This window comes from Macaca fascicularis, chromosome 18 (genome assembly GCF_037993035.2).
Source record: "Macaca fascicularis isolate 582-1 chromosome 18, T2T-MFA8v1.1".
Taxonomy (NCBI): domain Eukaryota; kingdom Metazoa; phylum Chordata; class Mammalia; order Primates; family Cercopithecidae; genus Macaca; species Macaca fascicularis.
Genome location: NC_088392.1, coordinates 65,619,213 through 65,639,643, shown reverse-complemented (window position 1 = coordinate 65,639,643; position 20,431 = coordinate 65,619,213). Strand labels below are relative to the sequence as shown.

Below are 20,431 nucleotides of genomic sequence, written 5' to 3'. Positions count from 1 at the left end.
AACCCGTAATGCTGTGGTTTCTGTATAAATATGCTAAATGGAGTGCATATCTGATTCAGGAGAAGAACTGTTGACCCCAAAAGGGAAAAATTAAACGTGGGGTGTGACATGAGTGTCGAGATACCTCCACACGCGCTCATGCACACATTCCTGCGTCATAAAGGATTGCTTTTTCTTGTTTTCAACCCTGATGTTTTGTATTTGGGCTGTGTGCTAACAGTCAGTGTCAATGCCTGCCTTCCGAGCTATGGGCGATTCCCGTTGCTGTGAGGTTTCCCCCAAGTGGACGTTAAGTTACTGAGAACAGGAATCAGGGATGCGGTGGTACGTGTCTTCTGTGGCTACCTGGTCAGCATTCATAAACAGTGATAATGGATTGAATGCTGTGGTTTCAACCTTCCTGACAACAGAGGAGAGTGTTACTTTGGGGCATGAGCAGTTATTGATCCAGCTGGGCCTTGGTTAATGAGTCATGTGGCTTACAGTGTTCCTGAGTCACAGGCTGTCCTGAGGATCACCTGCTGACTCATCAGTGCCCTTGTTTCCCCGAGGCCTCCTGCAGTGACGAGCCGAGGAAAGGAGCCCAGGTCTGCGGGTGGGGGACCTGTCCTCTGAGAGGCCTGCAGCTTCTCCTCCAGGACCCTTCCGCCCCACCTGGCTGGCTGTGGACAGAAGGGGCAGTTGGGAGTGTTGGAGAGGGAGGAAGCATAGAGAAGCAGCAGGAGGCACACCTGGAAGCCCAGGGGAGGGAAGTCCACCTCCCTGCAAGTGTAGGGCAGTGATGAGAGGAGCCCTGGCACCAGCAGAGCAAGAAAAAAATGCACGCACCGTTCAGAATAAGCTGTCAGGTCGTCTGGGTGTTCAAGATTTATGTATTAATGATACATGACATTTAGCATTTCTCAATGCCTATCTAAGATGAAACTAACCCTTCAAATCCTGGTGATGCTTTTGAGCTGCTCCTCTCGGGTACTTGTGGCATCTGTTGGCAGACCCTGAACGAGATCTTCAGTGGAGTAAAAAATGAAATGTGTTTAACTGGGAGTAAGTAGAGCCGACATTTGAGAGTTTGCTGGGTCCCAGGCAGTGTTATGTGAATGCAAATGTTGGAAATGTAATCTGGATCCTCAGAGAATTTCTGAAGTGTTGGGAGAGGAGATTTGATGAGCAGAAGCAATTGGAGAACAGCATTCTAGGGTATAGAAGCAAACTGTCAACTGTATGGTGAAGGGCTCACTGAGGACCGGGCTAGTGAGAGTGGCTTCGTGCATTCACTCAGTAGTGATTGAGAGACTTCTGGGCCAGGGCTGGGTGCACACAGGGGGATGAAATAGAGTCCCTTCCCTTTTCACACCTATGTGGTAAAAAGGAGCTAGATTAGCAAACTATTAAAATCCAACATATCCTGCAAGTATGAGAGAATGCAGAAGGAGAAGGCGGTGCCAGCTGAGCCCTTACCACCTGACAAAGGAGAGGTTCTCTGTGCTTAGGTTAATTTCACAGCTGTGTGGGGGCAAATCGGAGTATTTTCCTAGCAATCTTTAAACCGCTGTCTTCTATACTGCTTAACCTGTTTAAAATAACTATGAAGGAAAAAGATGCTTTTGAATTATGATGATTGTAATGTTATCGACAGATCTTAGCCGATAATTCTGTTTTCCTTTCCTCCTTAGTGTCAAATCAACAGTGCCTTGACGTCTTTCCACACTGCTTTGGAACTTGCAGTAGATCAGAGAGAAATTCAACATGTCTGTCTCTATGAAATTGGTAAATATGAAATGTCTGTCCAGCCTCTTTTTTAGGAAGTAGTATTAATGCAGTGTTTTAGCTTTCATGCCATTTGATGCGTGTCTGCAAAATGCTTGATGCCTTCTGTAGTAAGAAGGACTTCAATTATTCCCATAGCACATGCAATGATACTTCTCTCTCTGATTCTCATTACTTCTTTATAACACTTTTTCTTTACAGCATTTTGATGTTAGGATAATAGGTGATGTTAAATGAATTGATTAAATGACCAGAAATACCTTATTGGACTGTGCGTTAGAATTCAAAGCTCTTTGTTACTCCTTCCCACCAGTGTTCACTTGAGAAGAAAAATAGGAGACAGGAGATAGTTGGACTCAAGCCCCAATGTTTTTCATCAACTAGCTCTGAGACCTTGGACAAGTTGCCCAAACCTTCCTAGCCACGTAGTTGCCATTGGAGTTAAGGTGCCTCCCCTTGTAGCAGCTGTCAGGTTTAGATGACATGACATGTGAAGCCTCATGCAGGGGACCTGGCACGGAAGGCCCTCCATACATGTTAGCTGCCACCTTCTGCTTCTCCCTTACTGGAGAGACAGTCACAAACAAACCTGGAAGGCTTTATCTGCCTAAGATTTTCCCCCTTCTCCTCCAAAATTGTTGCTATGGGTCTTTGCTGACTGCACTGAAACTCTGATCCTATTACATTTGTAATTGCAAAATCTTTCTCTGTAACAGTTTCTCCATTGTGCTGGGAAGAGTAAACACAACTTCGAAATTGAAACAAAAAAATTTTTAAATAAGGGACTCAGACTTTTCAGAGTTTCACTTAGCTAATACAACAAGGTCACATAATGTAGCACATAAGAAAGGAATGACAGAGACAAAAAGAAAGGAGAAATGATGAGGTAGTGACGAGACTCCAAAGGGAAATTGAGACTTAAAAAGTTTTCTGCAGAGGGACAGGGAAGTGGAGACAGAATGCTCGGGGAAGCAGCTGACACCTGTCAGTTTGGGGGGGTCAGGCCCTGTGCTGCCTGCCACTTGCTTTGCCTGCTGTGGACACAATTGTCTTCCTGAATCCTTTTAAGGAAAACTGAAAACCAAAAGATTGTGAACTGCCCAATAAACAATATTACGTTTTAAATGCCTGTTGTGGTTTAAAAAGAGGAAATGAAGTATAATCCAGTGGAAAATGTGTTTCTGTGTCATCTACACTCTGCTGGGGCTCTGCTTAGTAGCCATAATATAGAATGAAATGTGTTTCAAAGAACTTGAATGAAAAACTCTAGCTTTGATGGACTTTTATTGGTGCATCATTTCAAGGCCTATGACAGGATAGGATGTTAGAGCAGAAGGAAGCTTAGAAATCATCCAACTCAGGCCTTAGGAAGGTTAACTCAGGAGGTGGTAGTAACTCGGGCTTCCGATTCAGGCTCAGAAGCTTGAGTTAGTACTTTTTCCTGAGTTATTTCTGACTTACTCCTGAATTATTCCTGACTTATTCCTGAGTCAGTGCTTCCTTCCATCTCTATTTTGCATTTAATTCAAATCTTTCCCCGGTATCTATGCTAGGATAAAAATAATCAGCCCAGACCGGGCACGGTAGCTCACGCCTGTAATCCCAGCTCTTTGGGAGGCTGAGGGGGGCAGATCGATTAAAGTCAGGAGTTTGAGACCAGCCAGGTCAGCATGGTAAAACCCCATCTTTACCAAAAATATAAAAATTAGCCAGGTGTGGTGGTGGGTGCCTGTAATCTCAGCTACTCAGGAGGCTGAGGCAGGAGAATTGCTTGAACCCAGGAGGCAGAGGTTGCAGTGACCTGAGATCACACCACTGCACTCCAGCCTGGGTGACAGAGCAAGACTCCGTTTCAAAAAAGAGCCCAAATTTTTACTCAATGTCAACATCACATCCCATAGAATTTGACAGTGAATTTTCTGAAGTGTATATCTCACCCACTCTTCCTCCCACAGTTTAAATGGCAAGTCTCAGTTTATACAATTACTTAGTGATGCACTTGATAACAGAATTTTTTTTATGGAGGCAGTATCATCTAAAGGAAAGTGTGTTGGATTTTGATCCACAGTTCTTCCTTCCTTCTTAGCTGTATGGCTTCAGCAGGTAACATACCTCTTGATACCTTAGTTATTTTTTTTTTTAAAGACAGGGTCTCACTCTGTCATCCAGGCTGGAGTGCAGTGGCACAGTCTCAGCTCACTGCAGCCCAGACCTCCCTGGCTCAGGTGATCCTCCCACCCCAGTCTCCCAAGTAACTGGAATTACAGGCATGCACCACCACGCCTGGCTAATTTTTTATAGAGATGGGATTTCACCATGTTGCCCAGGCTGGTCTAGATCTCTTGGGCTCAAGCGATCCTCCCACCTCAGCCTCCCAAAGTGCTGGGATTACAGGCGTAGGATTAGTCCTTGCTAATACAAGGACACTATTAGCCACCTTTGCAAGGTTGTCATAAGGATTAGAGAGCATTACGTGAAGTGCCTACCACAGCACTGGCACACATTACGGGCTCAGGAGATGGGGGACACCGTGATGAAAAGTGGGAATAAAATCCTTTACATTTTAGTTGCTGCAGTTGCTTACTAGAATGCCTGCCTAACTGTTTTGATCCAGGAAGGTGGGCCTTTCGCTCCCAGTGTGCTGAGGGAAGGTAGGGAAATGCCTATTTTCTCATTGGCTTGTGCTCTAGATCTTACAAGGTTTTGAGAATGAGTAGGCTGAGCACGGTGGCTCACACCTGTAATCCCAGCACTTTGGGAGGCTGAGGCAGGCAGATACTTGAGGTCGGGAGTTCAAGACCAGCCTGGTCAACATGGCGAAACCTCACCTCTACTAAAAATACAAAAATTAGCCGGGCATGGTGACAGGTGCTTGTAATCCCAGCTACTTGGGAGGCTGAGGCAGGAGAATTGCTTGAACCCAGGGAGCAGTGAGCCGAGATCACACCATTGCACTTCAACCTGGGCGACAGAGCAAGACTCTGTCTCAAAAAAAAAAAAAAAAAAAAAAAAAAAAAAGAATGAGTAGTAGTCATTAAGTACATAATCGAATAGTGTTGCTTCCACTGTTTCTTATTGCACCTGTGTGTACTCTTGGAGCAGTACTTCTGTACTTGGGTTAACCTCACAACTGTTAGGATGTAAATTGGAGTGTCTTTCTAGAAATCTTTATGCCATGGTGTTCTGTGCTATTTTATTGGTTGTCTGACTCAAACCTAAGTGCCTTGTCTAATTCAAACTTTACATTGAAAGGATTTAAGGGGAAAAATAATTTCTTAGGTTTTCAGGTTAAGGTTTTTTACACATTTCATAGAACATGCACAGAGAATGATGACAATATCAAGAGACTCGTGGCTTAAATACGGGTCATAAAGCTCAGTACTTTAGGGTCATGTGCTAAAAATATTTCTTCCATAGGTTGGTGCAGCATGATAGAGCTCAATTTCAAGGATGCATTTGATTCCTTTGAGAGGCTAAAAAATGAGTCCAGGTGGTCCCAGTGCTATTATGCCTACTTGACTGCAGGTGAGTCGCCCATGGTCCCTCGGTGTGCTCTCTCTGTCGTGAATTAGCTCGCCTCACGTGGACAGATGGGGGAATGATGGCAGGAGGAAGCAAGAGGTATGCCCTTCCACAGCTTTCCCCAGCATGTTAATGTTTTGTGCAACCAAGTAAATAGTGCTAGAATACTGTGTTCACTGACCCAGGTGAGCACCCAGAAACTCAGTAGCGCCCAGGGTGCGCCTTCACCACACACTTCCCCTCTGGGCCTGGTTTGGTCCTGTCTTCTGTCTTGGAAATGCATATTGTGAGGTCTTCCCGGTTATTGTACATTTTGCCCTAAATTGCCTCAACCTGTCTCTATCCCTTTACTTAATATGCTGTGTTTTTTATTGGGATTCTGAAGAATTTTTAAGAATTCAACAGGCTTTTTTTTCATTGTGTTAATTTTTTAATTATTATTCTGGGTCTTGCTCTTCTTCTCAGGGTTGAATGAAGTGCAGTGGTCTGATCATAGCTCACTATAGCCTCAAGTGATCCTCCAGGCTCAAGTGATCCTCCTGCCTCAGCCTCCACAGTAGCTGGAACTACAGGCGTGCCTCACCATGCCCGGCCAATTAAAAAAAAAAATTTGTAGCAACAAGGTCTTGCTATGTTGCCCAGGCCAATCTCTAACTCCTGGCCTGAAGCAATCCTCCTGCCTCAGCCTCCCAAAGCACTGGGATTACAGGCATGAGCCACAGAGCCTGACCTGTGTTAATATTTTTGTTTGGTTAGTGCCCTGGTTACAGAGTTGCATAGGTCAGAGTCATCTGCTCCAACCTTGTTTTACCTCCTAACCTTATTGTATTTACAGTGTGATATTTCAGATGCAAGGTATTTACACTGCATATCGTTATTAACACCTGTATTCTGTTTTGAATAAGGGTTTTTTTGCCCTTGTATGAGGAGATAGAGATGTGCTGTCACCTGGTGGCCAAAGTAGTTGTCTGCATCCTTCAATACCTAAAGGGCCGTGTGATTAAGAATTGTAGAGGTGTGGAATTGAAGAAAGCCGAGAGGTTGTACATTTTCTGCCTTTAAGCAACTTCATGTAAGCCATTTCTGGTGTATGTAATGAACCCTCCTCATGCAGCCACATCAGTGGTTCTTTTACTTAAAATTGAAGACTAATCCAATCATTATTTTCAATATCTTCTTATTCTTAACGTTCAGATTTAATGAACCATCTTCCACTTCCATTCTGCCCTCTTAACTGATATATTTAAAATAAGATAGAATTGATTAACATTGACCAATAAGTATATTCTGGATATCTTAAATTCCCTATAAAATTGCATCGGTCCATTAGCATCAGTGCAAAGCCCGCTTGTGTCCATATTCCTCATTGCAGTCCCTGTTGACAGGTGTGATCTCATGGCTCTGTCCCTGATGTTTGAATAAGCTTATTTTTCATATCCTGGATAATATGCTGTGCCTCACACTTAAAGGGTTGTTGTATAGAATTTGAAGACATCTCAGATGAAAGTAGCAGCTATTTGTTGAGTGACTGTGTTTAATATGTTGAAGAGTTGATGAACCCAGATTGAATAGCCCAGAAAACAGAGGCCTGCACACAACTCAGCAGCCGTTAGGTGTAATTAGGCTGCACAGTCGATGGTGGACAGCTATTTATTGTTTCCATCTCTGTTGAGTTTCAGATACATAAATGTACAGTGTGGCTGTATAGAGGAACATTTATTCCCCCCCAATATTTGGAAATCCCAGAACCATACCAGCCATAGGAGAGGATAAGCATGAAGGATTCTGATCTCTGTTTCTGCACTGGGATTTTGTGGAGAGGATAAGATGTGGGTGAATAGCTCCACTAGAAAGAGTACATGAGGCAAGGCCAAGGCGGGCAGATCACGAGGTCAAGAGATCAAGACCATCCTGGCCAACACGGTGAAACCCTGTCTCTACTAAAAATACAAAAATAAGCCAGGCGTGGTGGCACGCACCTGTAGTCCCAGCTGCTTGGGAGGCTGAGGCAGGCGAATCGCTTGAACCAGGGAGGCAGAGGTTGCGGTGAGCTGAGATCGCTCCGCTGCACTCCAGCCTGGCAACAGAGTGAGACTCTGTCTCAAAAAAAAAAAAAACCAAAAAGTACATGAGGCAGGGAAGGAGCACCGTTATACCATCATGCAGGAGCTGCCATTTGGGCTGGCGGTGAGCTAGAGGGGATGGGCACTCAGGGGCTCCGAACACTGCCACCAGGGCTTAGCTCCCCAGCATATTAATGTTTTGTGCGACTATGTCAATAGTTTTGTACTTTTAAAAATTGTGATAAAATATGTAGCATCATTTACCATTTGAACTTTTTTAGGTGTATGTGTCAGTAACTCCAGATAACGCTCAGATTGTTTTGCAAACATCACCAGCATCCATCTCTGGAACTTCTTCATCATCCCAAGCTCTACCCAGTAAACAGGAACTCCCCATTCACTTTTCCCCCAAGACCTGGTTACCATGCTTCTACTTCCCGTCTCTATGAATTTAAGTATTCTACCTACCTCGTGCATAAGTGAAATATATTTGTCCTTTTGTGTCTGGCTTATTTCATTTAGCATAATGTCTTCAGGGTTCATCCGTGTTATAACATGTGTCAGGATCTCCTTCCTTTTTTCAGGCTGAATAATATTCCATTGTATGTATATGGCACATTGTTCATCTGTTCATTCATGGACGGACATTCGGGTTGTTTCCATTGTTTAGCTATTGTGTGGAGTACTCACCTGGAACAATGGTCTACAGGTATCTGTTCCAGTCCTTGCTTTCAGTACCTTTGGGTAGATACCTGGAAGTAGATTTGCGTGATCATATACCTCTACTATTCCTGCAACTTTTCTGTAAGTTTGACATTATATCAAAATTATAAGTTACCAATAAATATTAGAATATCACATATAGGATTGTGTACACTTAGTCTTATTGGAAGAGTGAGTCATCCTAAGCTCAGTTTAGGCCTCATATTTTAGGGTAAACCAGAGACTCCCATGCTTTTAAACATCTGCATCTTTTAAAGCAACTATCTAGCTGGGGGCCGTGGCTCACCCCTGTAATCTCAGCACTTTGGGAGACCGAGGTGGGTGGATCACCTGAGGTCGGGAGTTTGAGACCAGCCCGGCCAACAACCAACATGGAGAAACTCTGTCGCTACTAAAAATAAAAAATTAGCCAGGTGTGGTGGTGCACGCCTGTAATCCTAGCTACTCGGAAGGCTGAGGCCGAAGAATTGCCTGAACCCAGGAGGCAGAAGTTGCAGTGAGCCAAGATCGTGGCATTGCACTCCGGCCTGGGCAACAAGAGCAAAACTCCATCTAAAAAAAAAAACAACCAACTATCTATAATTTTACTGCAAGAGAAATAGGTGGTGTTTGTTCTTCAGGGTCTGAGGTATGGATGTTATAGACCTTTGGGGTGGTTCAGATACTGTTGCTGTTTATGACTGGTTTTAATTATGTGACTCTATAAGAATGTTCTCAATGATCTGAGGAAGACCTCAAGCTAGGGACAGCAGAAATATATAATTTTTCATTGATTTACTGTGTGACCGTAGGCATTGCTCAGCTTTTCCAGACCTTTGCATCCTCTGATCTAAAAATAAGGGAGTTGGTTGCACAATACAGCCACTGAGCTTCATTCTGGTTTGGAAATGTTACAGCTGCAATTGATAAGGTCATTTTGGATTGGTGCACTCTCCTCCGTCTGGATCAGGGATGCCCCAGTGACTGGGAAAGGAGTTGTCCCTTCCTTTGAATATTCAGCCTCATCACTTTTAATCCCAGTTGGAACCTGCTGTCTTTCCCAATGTCTTCCTGTCCTCGGCTCTCTCCGAGCCTCAATTCTTGAACCCTTGGGGTCTGCCGATGGTAGCCTGTCCTGGTACGTGCATGCCTGGGATAGGTGACTGCTTGACCATGCCCAAATGCGAGTACGGGACCAACCTACTTTTAGGGGTGCTCAAGTAAAGAAGGGGGAACTGGCCAGGCACAGTGGCTCATGCCTGTAATCCCAGCACTTTGGGAGGCCAAGGCAGGCATATCATGAGGTTAAGAGGCCAATATGGTGAAACCCCATCTCTACTAAAAATACAAAAATTAGCTGGGCCTGGTGGCGGGCACCTGTAGTCCCAGGTATTTGGGAGGCTGAGGCAGGAGAATGGCGTGAACCCGGGAGGCGGAGCTTGCAGTGAGCCGAGATCACGCCACTGCCCTCCAGCCTGGGCAACAGAGTGAGACTCCGTCTCCAAAAAAAAAAAAAAAAAAAAAAGGAAGGGGCAACTAGCAAATCAACTTTAGTACATTCCAACTGGGGAGTGAAAAACCACATGTGATCTAACAAAAATGAATAGAAATGGATTCCGCACCATCAGAGTTGAGAGGAAAGGACAGAGTTGTGGTAGAGTTTCAATCAGGTAGTGGGGCTGCAGACAGTGCAAAGTTTACATAAGGGACCAAGAAGACATAGCAAAGGGAAGATCATTAAATCTTTGGGGCATGAGGTGAGAAGAAGGTGTGCACATGAACAAAATCTCCCTCATTCCTCAAGACTCCGCTTGACTTCTCCTAGCTCCTTACAGCGTCTGGTCACTCCAGAGAGAAATGATCCCTTCTTTTTCTGAGCCTTCTAGAAACCACTTTGGTTCTCCTTACCCTGACTACCGCTATCACTACATACATTGCAGCCTGTGGGACCCTGGGTGCGTGTGTGATCTCTTCAATTGAAATGTCAGTTTCTTTAGGGTTCAAGCACACGTGTTTCTTCTTCACATTCTTGTTGGTGGCTTGTAGGTAGTAGGCAGCCAGGGAACATGGACAGGGCAGATAGATGACTTCCTAGGACAGAGAAATCCTCCTTCCACCATGAAGCTTTCATGATCGTCTGGGCTCTTCATTGTTCTTTCCTAGGTTCCTATTTATTCCACTTTCTGAGTATGCGAGCCCTAACTAGGTTGTACTCTGTGACAGTAGCTAAGGACTTTGTTATGTGAAAAACTGTCTCCCCAACAAAAGGACAAGGACCATGGCTTTCCCCAAGCCCCCCAAAAGCTCTGGGAACACAGGCACCTAGAAAATAGTTGAAGTGATCAGCAGGATGGTGCAGTCCTTTGTGGAATAGTCTTTTTGTTTGTTTGTTTGTTTTTCTGAGACAGAGTCTCATTCTATCGCCCAGTCTGGAGTGCGGTGGTGCCATCTTGGCTCATTGCAACCTCCGCCTCCTACGTTCAAGCGATTCTCCTGCCTTAGACTCCCAAGTAGCTGAGATTACAGGCATGTGCCACCACGCCTGGCTAATTTTTGTGTTTTTAGCAGAGATGGGGTTTTGCCATGTTGGCCAGGCTGGTCTCGAATTCCTGACCTCAGGTGATCCACCCACCTTGGCCTCCCAAAGTGCTGGGATTACTGGCGTGAGCCACCACGTCCAGCCCGTTGTGGAATAGTCTTTAAACATATTTGCTCCGGTTTCTTTCTTTTTTTTTCAAGTATCATCACTTTAGATATCCCTTATGGCATTTTCCCTGACTTATATTTAAGAAATATCATTATGGTCTCTTACAGTTTGTCAGGGAGCCACTGGTGATGTGGACGGGGCGCAGATTGTCTTTAAAGAAGTTCAGAAACTCTTCAAAAGGAAAAACAATCAAATTGAACAGTTCTCGGTGAAAAAGGTATGTTGGAGCCTGTTGTATTATGATAGGCATTTGTAACCAACACTGCCTTGGCAAGCTTTAGGAAATTATATTCAAGGCTGCCTATTTACTTACCATGTCAAGTGCAGTTCACCGCCATGGAGAGGATGCTCTCCATGATTGTACATCTTCTCTGAATAGAAGATTCTTGCCTTGCTGCAAATAATGAAAGCAGATTTTTAAAAAATCGATTAGCCCTGCAGGTACAGGGCCTCAAACAATTGGGTTAAGACTCAAAATGGTTCCCCTTCATGGAAATTTTTAGCAAAAGGTGAAAGATATATATGATCTGAAGAGTAACTGGAGTATAGTTTTTTTTTTTTATTATTTTAATGAATGGAGACATTATACATTCTTCAGAGCTAATGAACACACTAAGAGAAAGGATCTGTCTAAAGAATTAGTTGGTTTTGGAAGAATACAAATTGGCAGGGCCTAGTGAGAAATGCAGGCTGTCTGGGGTTGAGAATAGAGAACACATTGCATTTTGATGTAATAAAAAGCAAAAGTGTGTGTCACAGTGTCCCAGTTGCCAGCAGAAAGGCCCAAGACTGTAGAGACAGCGTTCCTAATGTATTCTGTACTTTTGTGAATACAATTTTGCTGTATTACCTTGAGTTACATAGTGTCTTATATCCTGAATTATCAGTTATTTTAGTTGTATATGTTTTTATTGAATGAACATTTAATGAAGCTTTTGAGTATAAATTAGACTATAATGTACAGCTGAGAGCACTGGCACTCAGTAGAAAAATTTAAAAACAAGAGAACTGTGACTAAAAGGCATCTATCTAGTCTTAGTTCCTTAGGTGTGTGTAAGCCCATTGAATTATTAGCTGTCACCAAGCTTTATAAATTCCATCGATCTAAATGCACGTAAATCTAGTTTCATCCCCAAGTTTTCAGAATATACCCTGCATCTTTTTTTTTGAGACGGAGTTTTGCTCTTGTTGCCCAGGCTGGAGTGCAACGGCACAATCTTGGCTCACCGCAACCTCCGCCTCCCGGGTTCAAGCACTTCTCCTGCCTCAGCCTCCCGAGTAGCTGGGATTACAGGCGCACACCACTACACCCAGCTAATTTTGTATTTTCAGTAGAGACGGAGTTTCTCCATGTTGGTCAGGCTGATCTGAAACTCCTGACCTCAGGTGATCTGCCTGCCTTGGCCTCCCAAAGTGCTGGGGTTACAGGCGTGAGCTACCACGGCTGGCCCTGCCTTGCATCTTGAGAGTAGCTTCAGTTGACTAATGAATGAAAGGCATAATTTCCTGTATGTCAAAAATTGAAAGCAACATTTTTTATAGAGAGAGGAATTGTTAGTCTTAGCTTTGAAGGAGAAGGTCATTCACATTGATGATGAACTGTGTGCTTTTAAAGTGTCCGAGGTGTATTTTTTATTTGAATTTGTTTTTGAAAAATGTTGCCTGTTTATTCTAACTCCTTACAGGCAGAGCGATTTCGGAAGCAAACCCCAACCAAAGCACTCTGTGTGTTGGCGTCCATTGAAGTGTTGTACTTGTGGAAGGCTCTTCCAAACTGTTCCCTCCCCAACCTGCAGAGGATGAGTCAAGGTAAAAAATGTTTAAAAACCCAAAACTGTCTATTGGACACATTGGCTTCTTCTGCCAGTGCTGCATTCTTCAGTTTCCCGGTTATCTCGCATTTGTCTCATCAGATTCAGGGAGAGGACACATCTCTCCTTCTTAGAGGGTGTCGTGATGAAGAAAATCCTGTCACTTAGGTGATGGGAGGAGGAGGCGGCACTGCTGTGGACAGATATGCTTGCCTTAAACATGTGATGCTTTTGTTATAAATGTTATTAATTCTGTAGCTATGGGAGTTGCTGGGAGCATACACTTTATTTTCCCCCATGAAAGTACTTTGTTTCCCTTAGGTGTGATTCACATAAATCAAAATATACTAAAGCGTGGCCTGGTGGGGTGGCTCACACTTGTTATCCCAGCACTTTGGAAGGCCAAGGCAGGCAGATGACTTGAGCCAAGAGTTTGAGACCAGCCTGGGCAACATGGTGAAACCCTGTCTCTACTAAAAATACCAAAAATTATCTGGGTGTGGTGGTGTGCACCTGTAGTCCCAGCTACTTGGGAGACTGAGGTGGGAAGATCACTTGAGCCCAGGATATCGAGGCTGCAGTGAGCTTTGATCATGCTCCACCACTCCAGCCTGAATGACAAGAGTGAGATCCTGCCTACAAAAGAAAAAAGGAAAAAAAAAATAAATATGTTCTTATTCATATATGTGGTGAGTTTTCCCAAGAAACTTAGTATTGACAGTTTAGACATAATATTCCAGAAATAGTTTGTAAGCCACTGTAGAAAATTTTTCAGATTTTTCTCCAGTTACTCTTGTTTTTGACCAAATAGAGCATGATCCATCGAGCCATATATTTTTATCATCAGACTTCCTGCAAATCCCTTTTGCCTATTTCTTTTAAGAAAAAAAAAAAAAAAAAAGGAAAAGAAAAAAAAAAGGTCCTTCCTCAATTGTGAAAACAAACATTGCCAATTGCCAATGTTGCTATTCTGGAGACCAAAGGAACAAAACTCCTTAAGAAGTCTTGTACACTGGCCCTGTAATTCGAGTAGATGTATAACCCTCCCAGGGAGGAACTAGCAAGGAAACATTTTTCTTGGATGTGTCAAATTCTCCTATGTTCTTTTTAATTTTTTTTTTTTAATTTTTAGAGACAGGTCTCATACGGTCACCCAGGTTGGGTGCAGTGGTGTGTTCATAACTCACTGCAGCCTCAAACTCCTGGGCTCCAGTGGTCCTTCCACCTCAGTCTCCTGAGTAGCTGAGATTACAGGCGTGTGCTGCTGCACCTGGCTACTATATTTATTTTTAAAGGAGTTGCATAATTCAAAACCCCTCCCTTCCTATTGAAGCAAGTATAGAACATCTTTAAATGCCTAACTCAAAGGAACAATGAAGAATATTAAGTATTTTTTAATACGCAAGTACCGGATCACATATTTAGAGATAAAATACAAATATAAGGTAGGCAGTAATTAACATTCACAAGAACAATTACCAGTTAAGTGAGATTTGACAAAATATTCTCTGAACCCCTTTCCAGGTATCAAAATGAAAAAAACTAACAACAAAGATGTGTGCCTGGAAGGGAAGACAGACCGTATCTGAAGTGAGCATGAGACAATTCTCTAGTATCTTTGCTAAATTTAACCCAGTTCTGAGGTCTATTAATTAGATTATATAATTCCTCAATGGTAATCGATAATGGTACAAACTGATCAACCACATACAGTACAATGAAGATCTTTGTAGAGAAAGTTATGTTCCAGAAAAAAACAATAGTGGCAATGTGGATCATAAGCATTTATTAAACTCTGCATCGTGCCCTCCCAGTTTTGTGCATTTAGCTTATCGGAGTCCCCATCCATAGCTCCCTGTACCAGCAGAACTAGTGAGAATCCTATATCCTTGTTGTTTCATCCATAACCTTTCCCCACCCACCTGCCCTTCTCCACTGCATTCTTTCTCTGCATTGTTTTTTGTTGTTGTTTGTGTTTTGTGTTTTTGAGACAGGGTCATGCTCTGTTGCCCAGGCTGGAGTGCAGTAGCGTGATCATGGCTCACTGTAACCTCTGCCTCCCTGGCTCAAGCGATCCTCCAACCTCAGCCTCCTGAGTAGCTGGGACTACAGGGGCATGCCACCACACCCAGCTATTAAAAAAAAAAAAATTGTAGAGATGGGGTCTTGCCATGTTGCCCAGGTTGGTCTTCAACTCCTGGGCTCAAGTGATCCTCCCGCTTTGGTCTTCCAAAGTATGGGGATTACGTGTAGCCACCATGCCCAGCTACATTGTAAACATGTTTGTATTCTAGGCGTAGCAGGCAGAGTGATCTTATTAAAACTTAATCATGTTGTGTCACTCTGCTTCCCAGAATCCTCTATGGTCTCTCATCTCATTCAGAACAAAAACCCAAGTCTATTCAGCGGCAGGCAGTGCTCCCAGTCTGTAACCCCCGAGGCCATTGTCCCTCCCTGCTCTTCCCCGTTCCTCAGCACGGTCCTCCTCCCTGCTCTCAGACACACCTGGCTCCTGTGCCTTTGCACTTGCTGTTCTCTCTGAGAAGGAATTTTTTGTTTGTTTTGTCATTGTATTCTAAGCACCTAGAATTGCCTGGCAAATAGTAGGTGCTCAATAAATATTGAATGAATGAATTAGTGTAATGAATGAATGAATGAACAAGTGAATGAACTGCATTAAGGTTTCCTTAATGTTGCTGCCTTAAGAGTCCCTGAGTTCTTTTTCGTATGAGCGTATTCCTAGCCTGGCTTTCTGGGGTGACTCCTGCTTCTACAAGATCATCTTCTATTCTCACATTTACCTCCTCCTCTCACCTTTGAGTTACTTGTTCTGTAACTTCAGTTCTCTCTCTCTCTCTCTCTCTGTATACATATATATAATAGAAAATATAAATATATATTTATATATAAAATAGTAAGATATATATTATTGAATCTCAGTATCTTTATTAGTCTTTGGAAATAATGGTATTACTTCCTTTCTTCCTCATCAGCCCCATCATGTTTCCGTTCTGCATCTTTCTCTTTTTCTTAGAAAGCTCCCATAACATTCTCTAACCTATGCGTCAATCCTCCACAGCTTGCTGTTGAAGTGAAGGGGTCAGTGCTGCTCCTCTCCCATGGACTAGTACAGTAACTCGTACAAATGTGGAAAGGTGCCTATGGCATGGCAATTTAATGTGAAGTCATTTTTAAGAAATTAACAGAACTTCTTTTTTTTAGAGCAGTTTTAGGTTCATAGCAAAATTAAGCAGAAAGTCCAGAGTCCCCACAAGCTCCTCCCTCCCCCTGTCCTTCCCAACTACCAACATCAGTGTGGTGCATTTGTTACAGTCTGTGAACCAGCGCTGACAGGTCATAATCACCCAAAGCCCATAGTTCACAGTAGGGTTCACTCAGTGAACAAACAGTAGGGTTTGGACCATTGTATAATAATGTGTCTACTGTGATGATATCACACAGTCCTTTCATTGCCCTAAAAATTCTTTCTGCTCTACGTACTCACCCCTCCATCTCCCCTCACCCCCGGCAACCACTGATATTTTTACTGTCTCCATAGTTTTACCTTTTTCAGAATGTCATATAGTTCATAGTTGATAGAATCATACAGGATGTAGCCTTTTCAGATGGGCGTTTTTCACGAGGTAATAATGTGTTGCAATTTGAGTTTTCTTGGCTCTGTGAAGTTTGGTATTTTTGCCTTTCTTTGACAAAGGCTACTCACTAATGGATGAAGAATGGGCACCTTCTGAGTTTCAGAGGGCAGAAACGTGAACTGAAACGTTCACCTCACTCTTCACGATACTGAAGAAATTAAGTGAATGCATTTCCTTACTGCTCTGTTCACTCCCCTTCTTTTAAAGCTTGCCATGAAGCGGATGATTCATCTGTTGTTGGATTAAAGTATTTGCTTCTTGGTGCCATACACAAATGTCTAGGAAACTCAGAAGATGCTGTTCAGGTAAACTGTTAATGTTGTCAGGGCTAAAGAAAATAAGTCACGAACACCTACGTATGTGCTTGTGAAGAAGAAAAATGAAAAAGCACTAAACAAAACCGAACCTCCCACTATAAACTTTATCCAATTGATTTGATTAATGCCATCTTCTCAGATGCTAGAAGTTGATGATGGTTAATACTAGTTTTTCATTAACTTCAGATTCTTAGAATGCTTCTTTATATATGGCCTCCTTTTCTGGCACTAGTATTTATCAAAGATGACAGTCTCCACTGGAGAGAGGAGGACACGAGGAGGCAGACAGTTTTGAAGGAGTGGAATGAAGCCTCATAGTTAGACAAGAACGAAAAGGATCAGACATGTCAGTGTGCGTTCAGTTTTCTCTCTTTATAACTGCAGATTATTGATGCAGCCCTGGGGGGCGAGCAAGTTGTTTTTTTGTTTGATTGGTGGTTTTGAAGAAGTATGTATCAGTGTTAGTTTGACTACTCTTTGAAAGAATCAGTGTACAGTGGCTGGGCGCAGTGGCTCACACCTGTAATCCCAGCACTTTGGGAGGCCAAAGTGGGCGGATCACTTGAGGTCAGGAGTTTGAGACCAGCCTGGCCAACATGGTGAAACCCCGTCTCTACTGAAAATACAAAAATTAGCCAGGCGTGGTGGCGTGCACCTGTAATCCCAACTCCTTGGGAGGCTGAAGCACGAGAATTGCTTGAACCCAGGAGGCGGAGGTTGCAGTGAGCCAAGATTGCGCCGCTGCACTCCAGCCTGGGTGACAGAGTGAGACTCCATCTCAGAAAAAAAGATTAAAAAAAAGAATTAATGTACAGTAATAGGAGACTTTTGGCTTTTAAATCCTAGAAGATCATGCCCTTGTAAGTTTAATCTTTCAGCATGGGCTTATGATAGTTATTACAGCCCAAAATAGCTTATTTTAGATCAAATCCTTATGTGCTACCAAGATACAGTCAGGACGCATGTCAAGAGATCATAGTTGCCTTGTGTGTTTTCTGTTTTAAATATTAAAATGGGATGTTTAGACTCTTAGATGCAGATAAAGGTATTCTCAGTGATAAAATCAATAGAGGCTAATATGTCCCCTGGAAAAATAGTAGCACAAATGAGACAGTCCAATATATTCTGAGGAATGCACATCAGGCAGCATGTAGAGGACTTCTAAGATGTAGATAGGAAAGAATGAAGATGAGGAAAGAAGAAAAAATCTGATCTAGAAAACAGAGTATGAGTCCCCCTTCCCGCCCCCTCTTGAAGATTGTAATAAGCCCTATGCTAAGTCGGAAAATGAATTCATCCAATAACATTTGCATTCCTTTTAGTACTTCCAGCGAGCTGTTAAAGATGAATTGTGTCGTCAGAATAACTTATATGTTCAGCCGTATGCCTGTTACGAACTTGGCTGTCTTCTATTAGACAAACCAGAGGTAAGGTCTTGTGTATGTGTATACATCGGTACACACACACACATACGTATACACACACATATATATACACACACACATATATATACATATATATATATAAAAAATGTTCATCAACAAAAATGTAGAAATGAGCAAGCACAAAGCACCCTTTATTTAAAACAAACAGATCAAACACAGTGTTCTTCATTTTGTTTTCCCGGATTTTACTTAGAATGAGTCCAAGAAGTTAGTAATGGTACCTTACTATCTTTAATAAGGTAATTTCTTGCCTAGAATTCAATCGACAGTCATACATCTCTTAATGACATTCTGAGAAATGTGTTGTTAGGCGATTCCTTCTTGGTGCAGACATCTCAGAGTATGTACACAAACCCAGGTGGTATCACCTGCACAGCCAGGCTGTGTGTATCGCCTGTTGCTTCTGGGCTATACTTGTGTATAGCATGTTACTGTATTGAATACTGTAGGCAACCGTAACACAATGGTAAGTATTTGTTTATCTACATATAGAAAAGGTACAGTAAAAATACAGTTTTTAAAAGATAAAATATAGCCAGGCTCAGTGGCTCATGCCTGTAATCCCAGCAGTTTGGGAGGCTGAGGCAGGAGTATCACTTGAGCCCAGAAGTTCAAAACCAACCTGGGCAACAAAGTGAAATCTCGTGTCTGCAAAAAAAAAAGCAAAAAACATAGGCATGGTAGCATGTGCCTGTAGTCCCAGTTAACCTGGGGGCTGAGGTGAGAGGATCTCTGAAGTTTGAGGTTGTAGTGAGCCATGATTGTGCCACTGCACTCTAGCCTGAGCAAAAGAGCAAGACCCTGTCTCAAAAAATAAATAAAGTTTATAGCTATATAACTTACTGACTCAGATAAAACTTTTTGATAATCATTAATTTTAAGGTTGTTTAGTAAGATGTTAACCTAAGATATTATATCTTAGAGCTTGCCTTTTATAGACTATGAAAAATTAAGTAATTATATATCAAGGAATGTCCTCATGTAAACAAATAAACAATTTTATATTAAAAAATATTGGGGTTGGGCACAATGGCTCACACCTGTAATCCCAGCACTTTGGGAGGCCAAGGTGGGTGGATCGCTTGAGGTTTGAGACCAACCTGGCCAACAGAGCTAAACCCTGTCTCTACTAAAAATACAAAAATTAGCTGGGCATAGTGGCAGGTGCCTGTATTCCCAGCTACTCAGGAGGCTGAGGCAGAAGAATTGCTTGAACATGGGAGGTAGAGGGTACAGTGAGCCGAGATCATGCCACTGCCCTCCAGCCTGGACGACAGAATGAAACTCCCATCTCAACAACAACAAAAAAGGATGTTGGAGTCATTATACTTGAAAGAACAGTTGACTCTGCTGTGTCAATGGTGAATTGTTTTAATTAACATAGCCTCCTATTATACCATTTTCTGCCTGCGTATATATAAACACAGATTTTAAGGGATAATGTGTTTTTCTTATAGACTGTAGGAAGAGGCAGAACTCTACTTCTTCAAGCAAAGGTAAATATCCTGAATCTACCTTTCTCCAGTGGCCCTTCTTATCCCATACAGCGTATACCCGAGTCTGAATTCTAGAAAGTTTGTGCAGTGATGTTCTGGTTGGTAATATTTCTGGAAAGGAAAAATGATAACCAATTGAATCCATGAGCTCTTGAATTTTAAGGGACATTACAAGATCATAAGGAACTCAGATGAAATTGTTCATCCTGCTTTAGAAACATTCTTAGTGTTTGGGTGGGAAGATAACTTCTGCTTTTATAACTATGTCCCTGAAATAAGAATTTCTAATAGTAACTTATATTGAGCACAACGTAAGACTACCTTTTCAAGAATAACATGAGGAAAATTGTCCAAAGAGAACATTATTGACATTCAATTGATGTTTTTAAAAATGAATATGAAGTTTGAGGTTTGAGTAATATGAAAATCAAGTGCATGGGAAGCCTTTACTGGGAGTGTAGAGATTTTACTTTGGGAAGTACAAAACTGAGTGTGCTTTATACCACAGTACCCTGTGCACGCTTAGCTAACAGAGTGCGTACATATCTTTCTTTGATCTTACAGGAGGATTTCTCTGGCTACGACTTTGAAAACAGATTGCATGTCCGCATCCATGCTGCTCTGGCCTCTCTGAGGGAATTGGTTCCTCAGTGACAGACCCGGAACACCCGCTCTGTCCCTCCCCACCCAGGGTCCGCACTTTAAAATAAAAGCAGAGGACAAAGCTCTTGTGAAGATCGGCTTTTCTTCTGAAAACCACCTGTGCCAGGGACACATTTTCCCAGTTAAGCTGACATATTAAAGATCTCCTCTTTTAAACATGTAGCTAAAAAGTAATAATGATGAGGAGGATGATGATGGTAAGAATAACAACTAACCACCTGGGGAGAGGGTTAAGTGACCTTGCTCAAATGTTTTAGTTTTGTGATTTATTATTTTTAAAAT

General features: G+C 42.6%; 1 protein-coding gene and 1 non-coding gene across 8 annotated transcripts in view; one reads left to right on the top strand and one right to left on the bottom strand.

Annotated features, from left to right (window-relative positions):
* The window catches only part of TTC39C (tetratricopeptide repeat domain 39C), a 140,632-nt gene extending 120,422 nt beyond the window's left edge, over nucleotides 1–20,210 (top strand). For 4 of the 7 annotated variants that reach the window (XM_065533987.2, XM_005587019.5, XM_074022715.1 and 1 more), the window contains 8 exons: nucleotides 1,674–1,767; nucleotides 5,185–5,292; nucleotides 10,869–10,978; nucleotides 12,447–12,570; nucleotides 16,436–16,533; nucleotides 17,868–17,972; nucleotides 19,448–19,486; nucleotides 20,051–20,210. In XM_065533987.2, coding sequence (XP_065390059.1) covers nucleotides 1,674–1,767; nucleotides 5,185–5,292; nucleotides 10,869–10,978; nucleotides 12,447–12,570; nucleotides 16,436–16,533; nucleotides 17,868–17,972; nucleotides 19,448–19,486; nucleotides 20,051–20,140 — 768 coding nt within the window. In that variant the 3' untranslated portion in view covers nucleotides 20,141–20,210. Of the gene's footprint in view, nucleotides 1–692; nucleotides 881–1,672; nucleotides 1,768–5,184; nucleotides 5,293–7,633; nucleotides 8,062–10,868; nucleotides 10,979–12,446; nucleotides 12,571–14,096; nucleotides 14,333–16,435; nucleotides 16,534–17,867; nucleotides 17,973–19,447; nucleotides 19,487–20,050 lie in introns of those variants that run through there. The other 3 variants (XM_015440093.4, XM_065533985.2, XM_074022714.1) reach the window with 3 other exon arrangements.
* Nucleotides 11,193–11,308, bottom strand: LOC123570146 (U5 spliceosomal RNA). Its single transcript, XR_006694138.1, has one exon. It is a non-coding gene; the product is annotated as a U5 spliceosomal RNA (small nuclear RNA).
* Nucleotides 20,211–20,431: the final 221 nt, after the last annotated feature.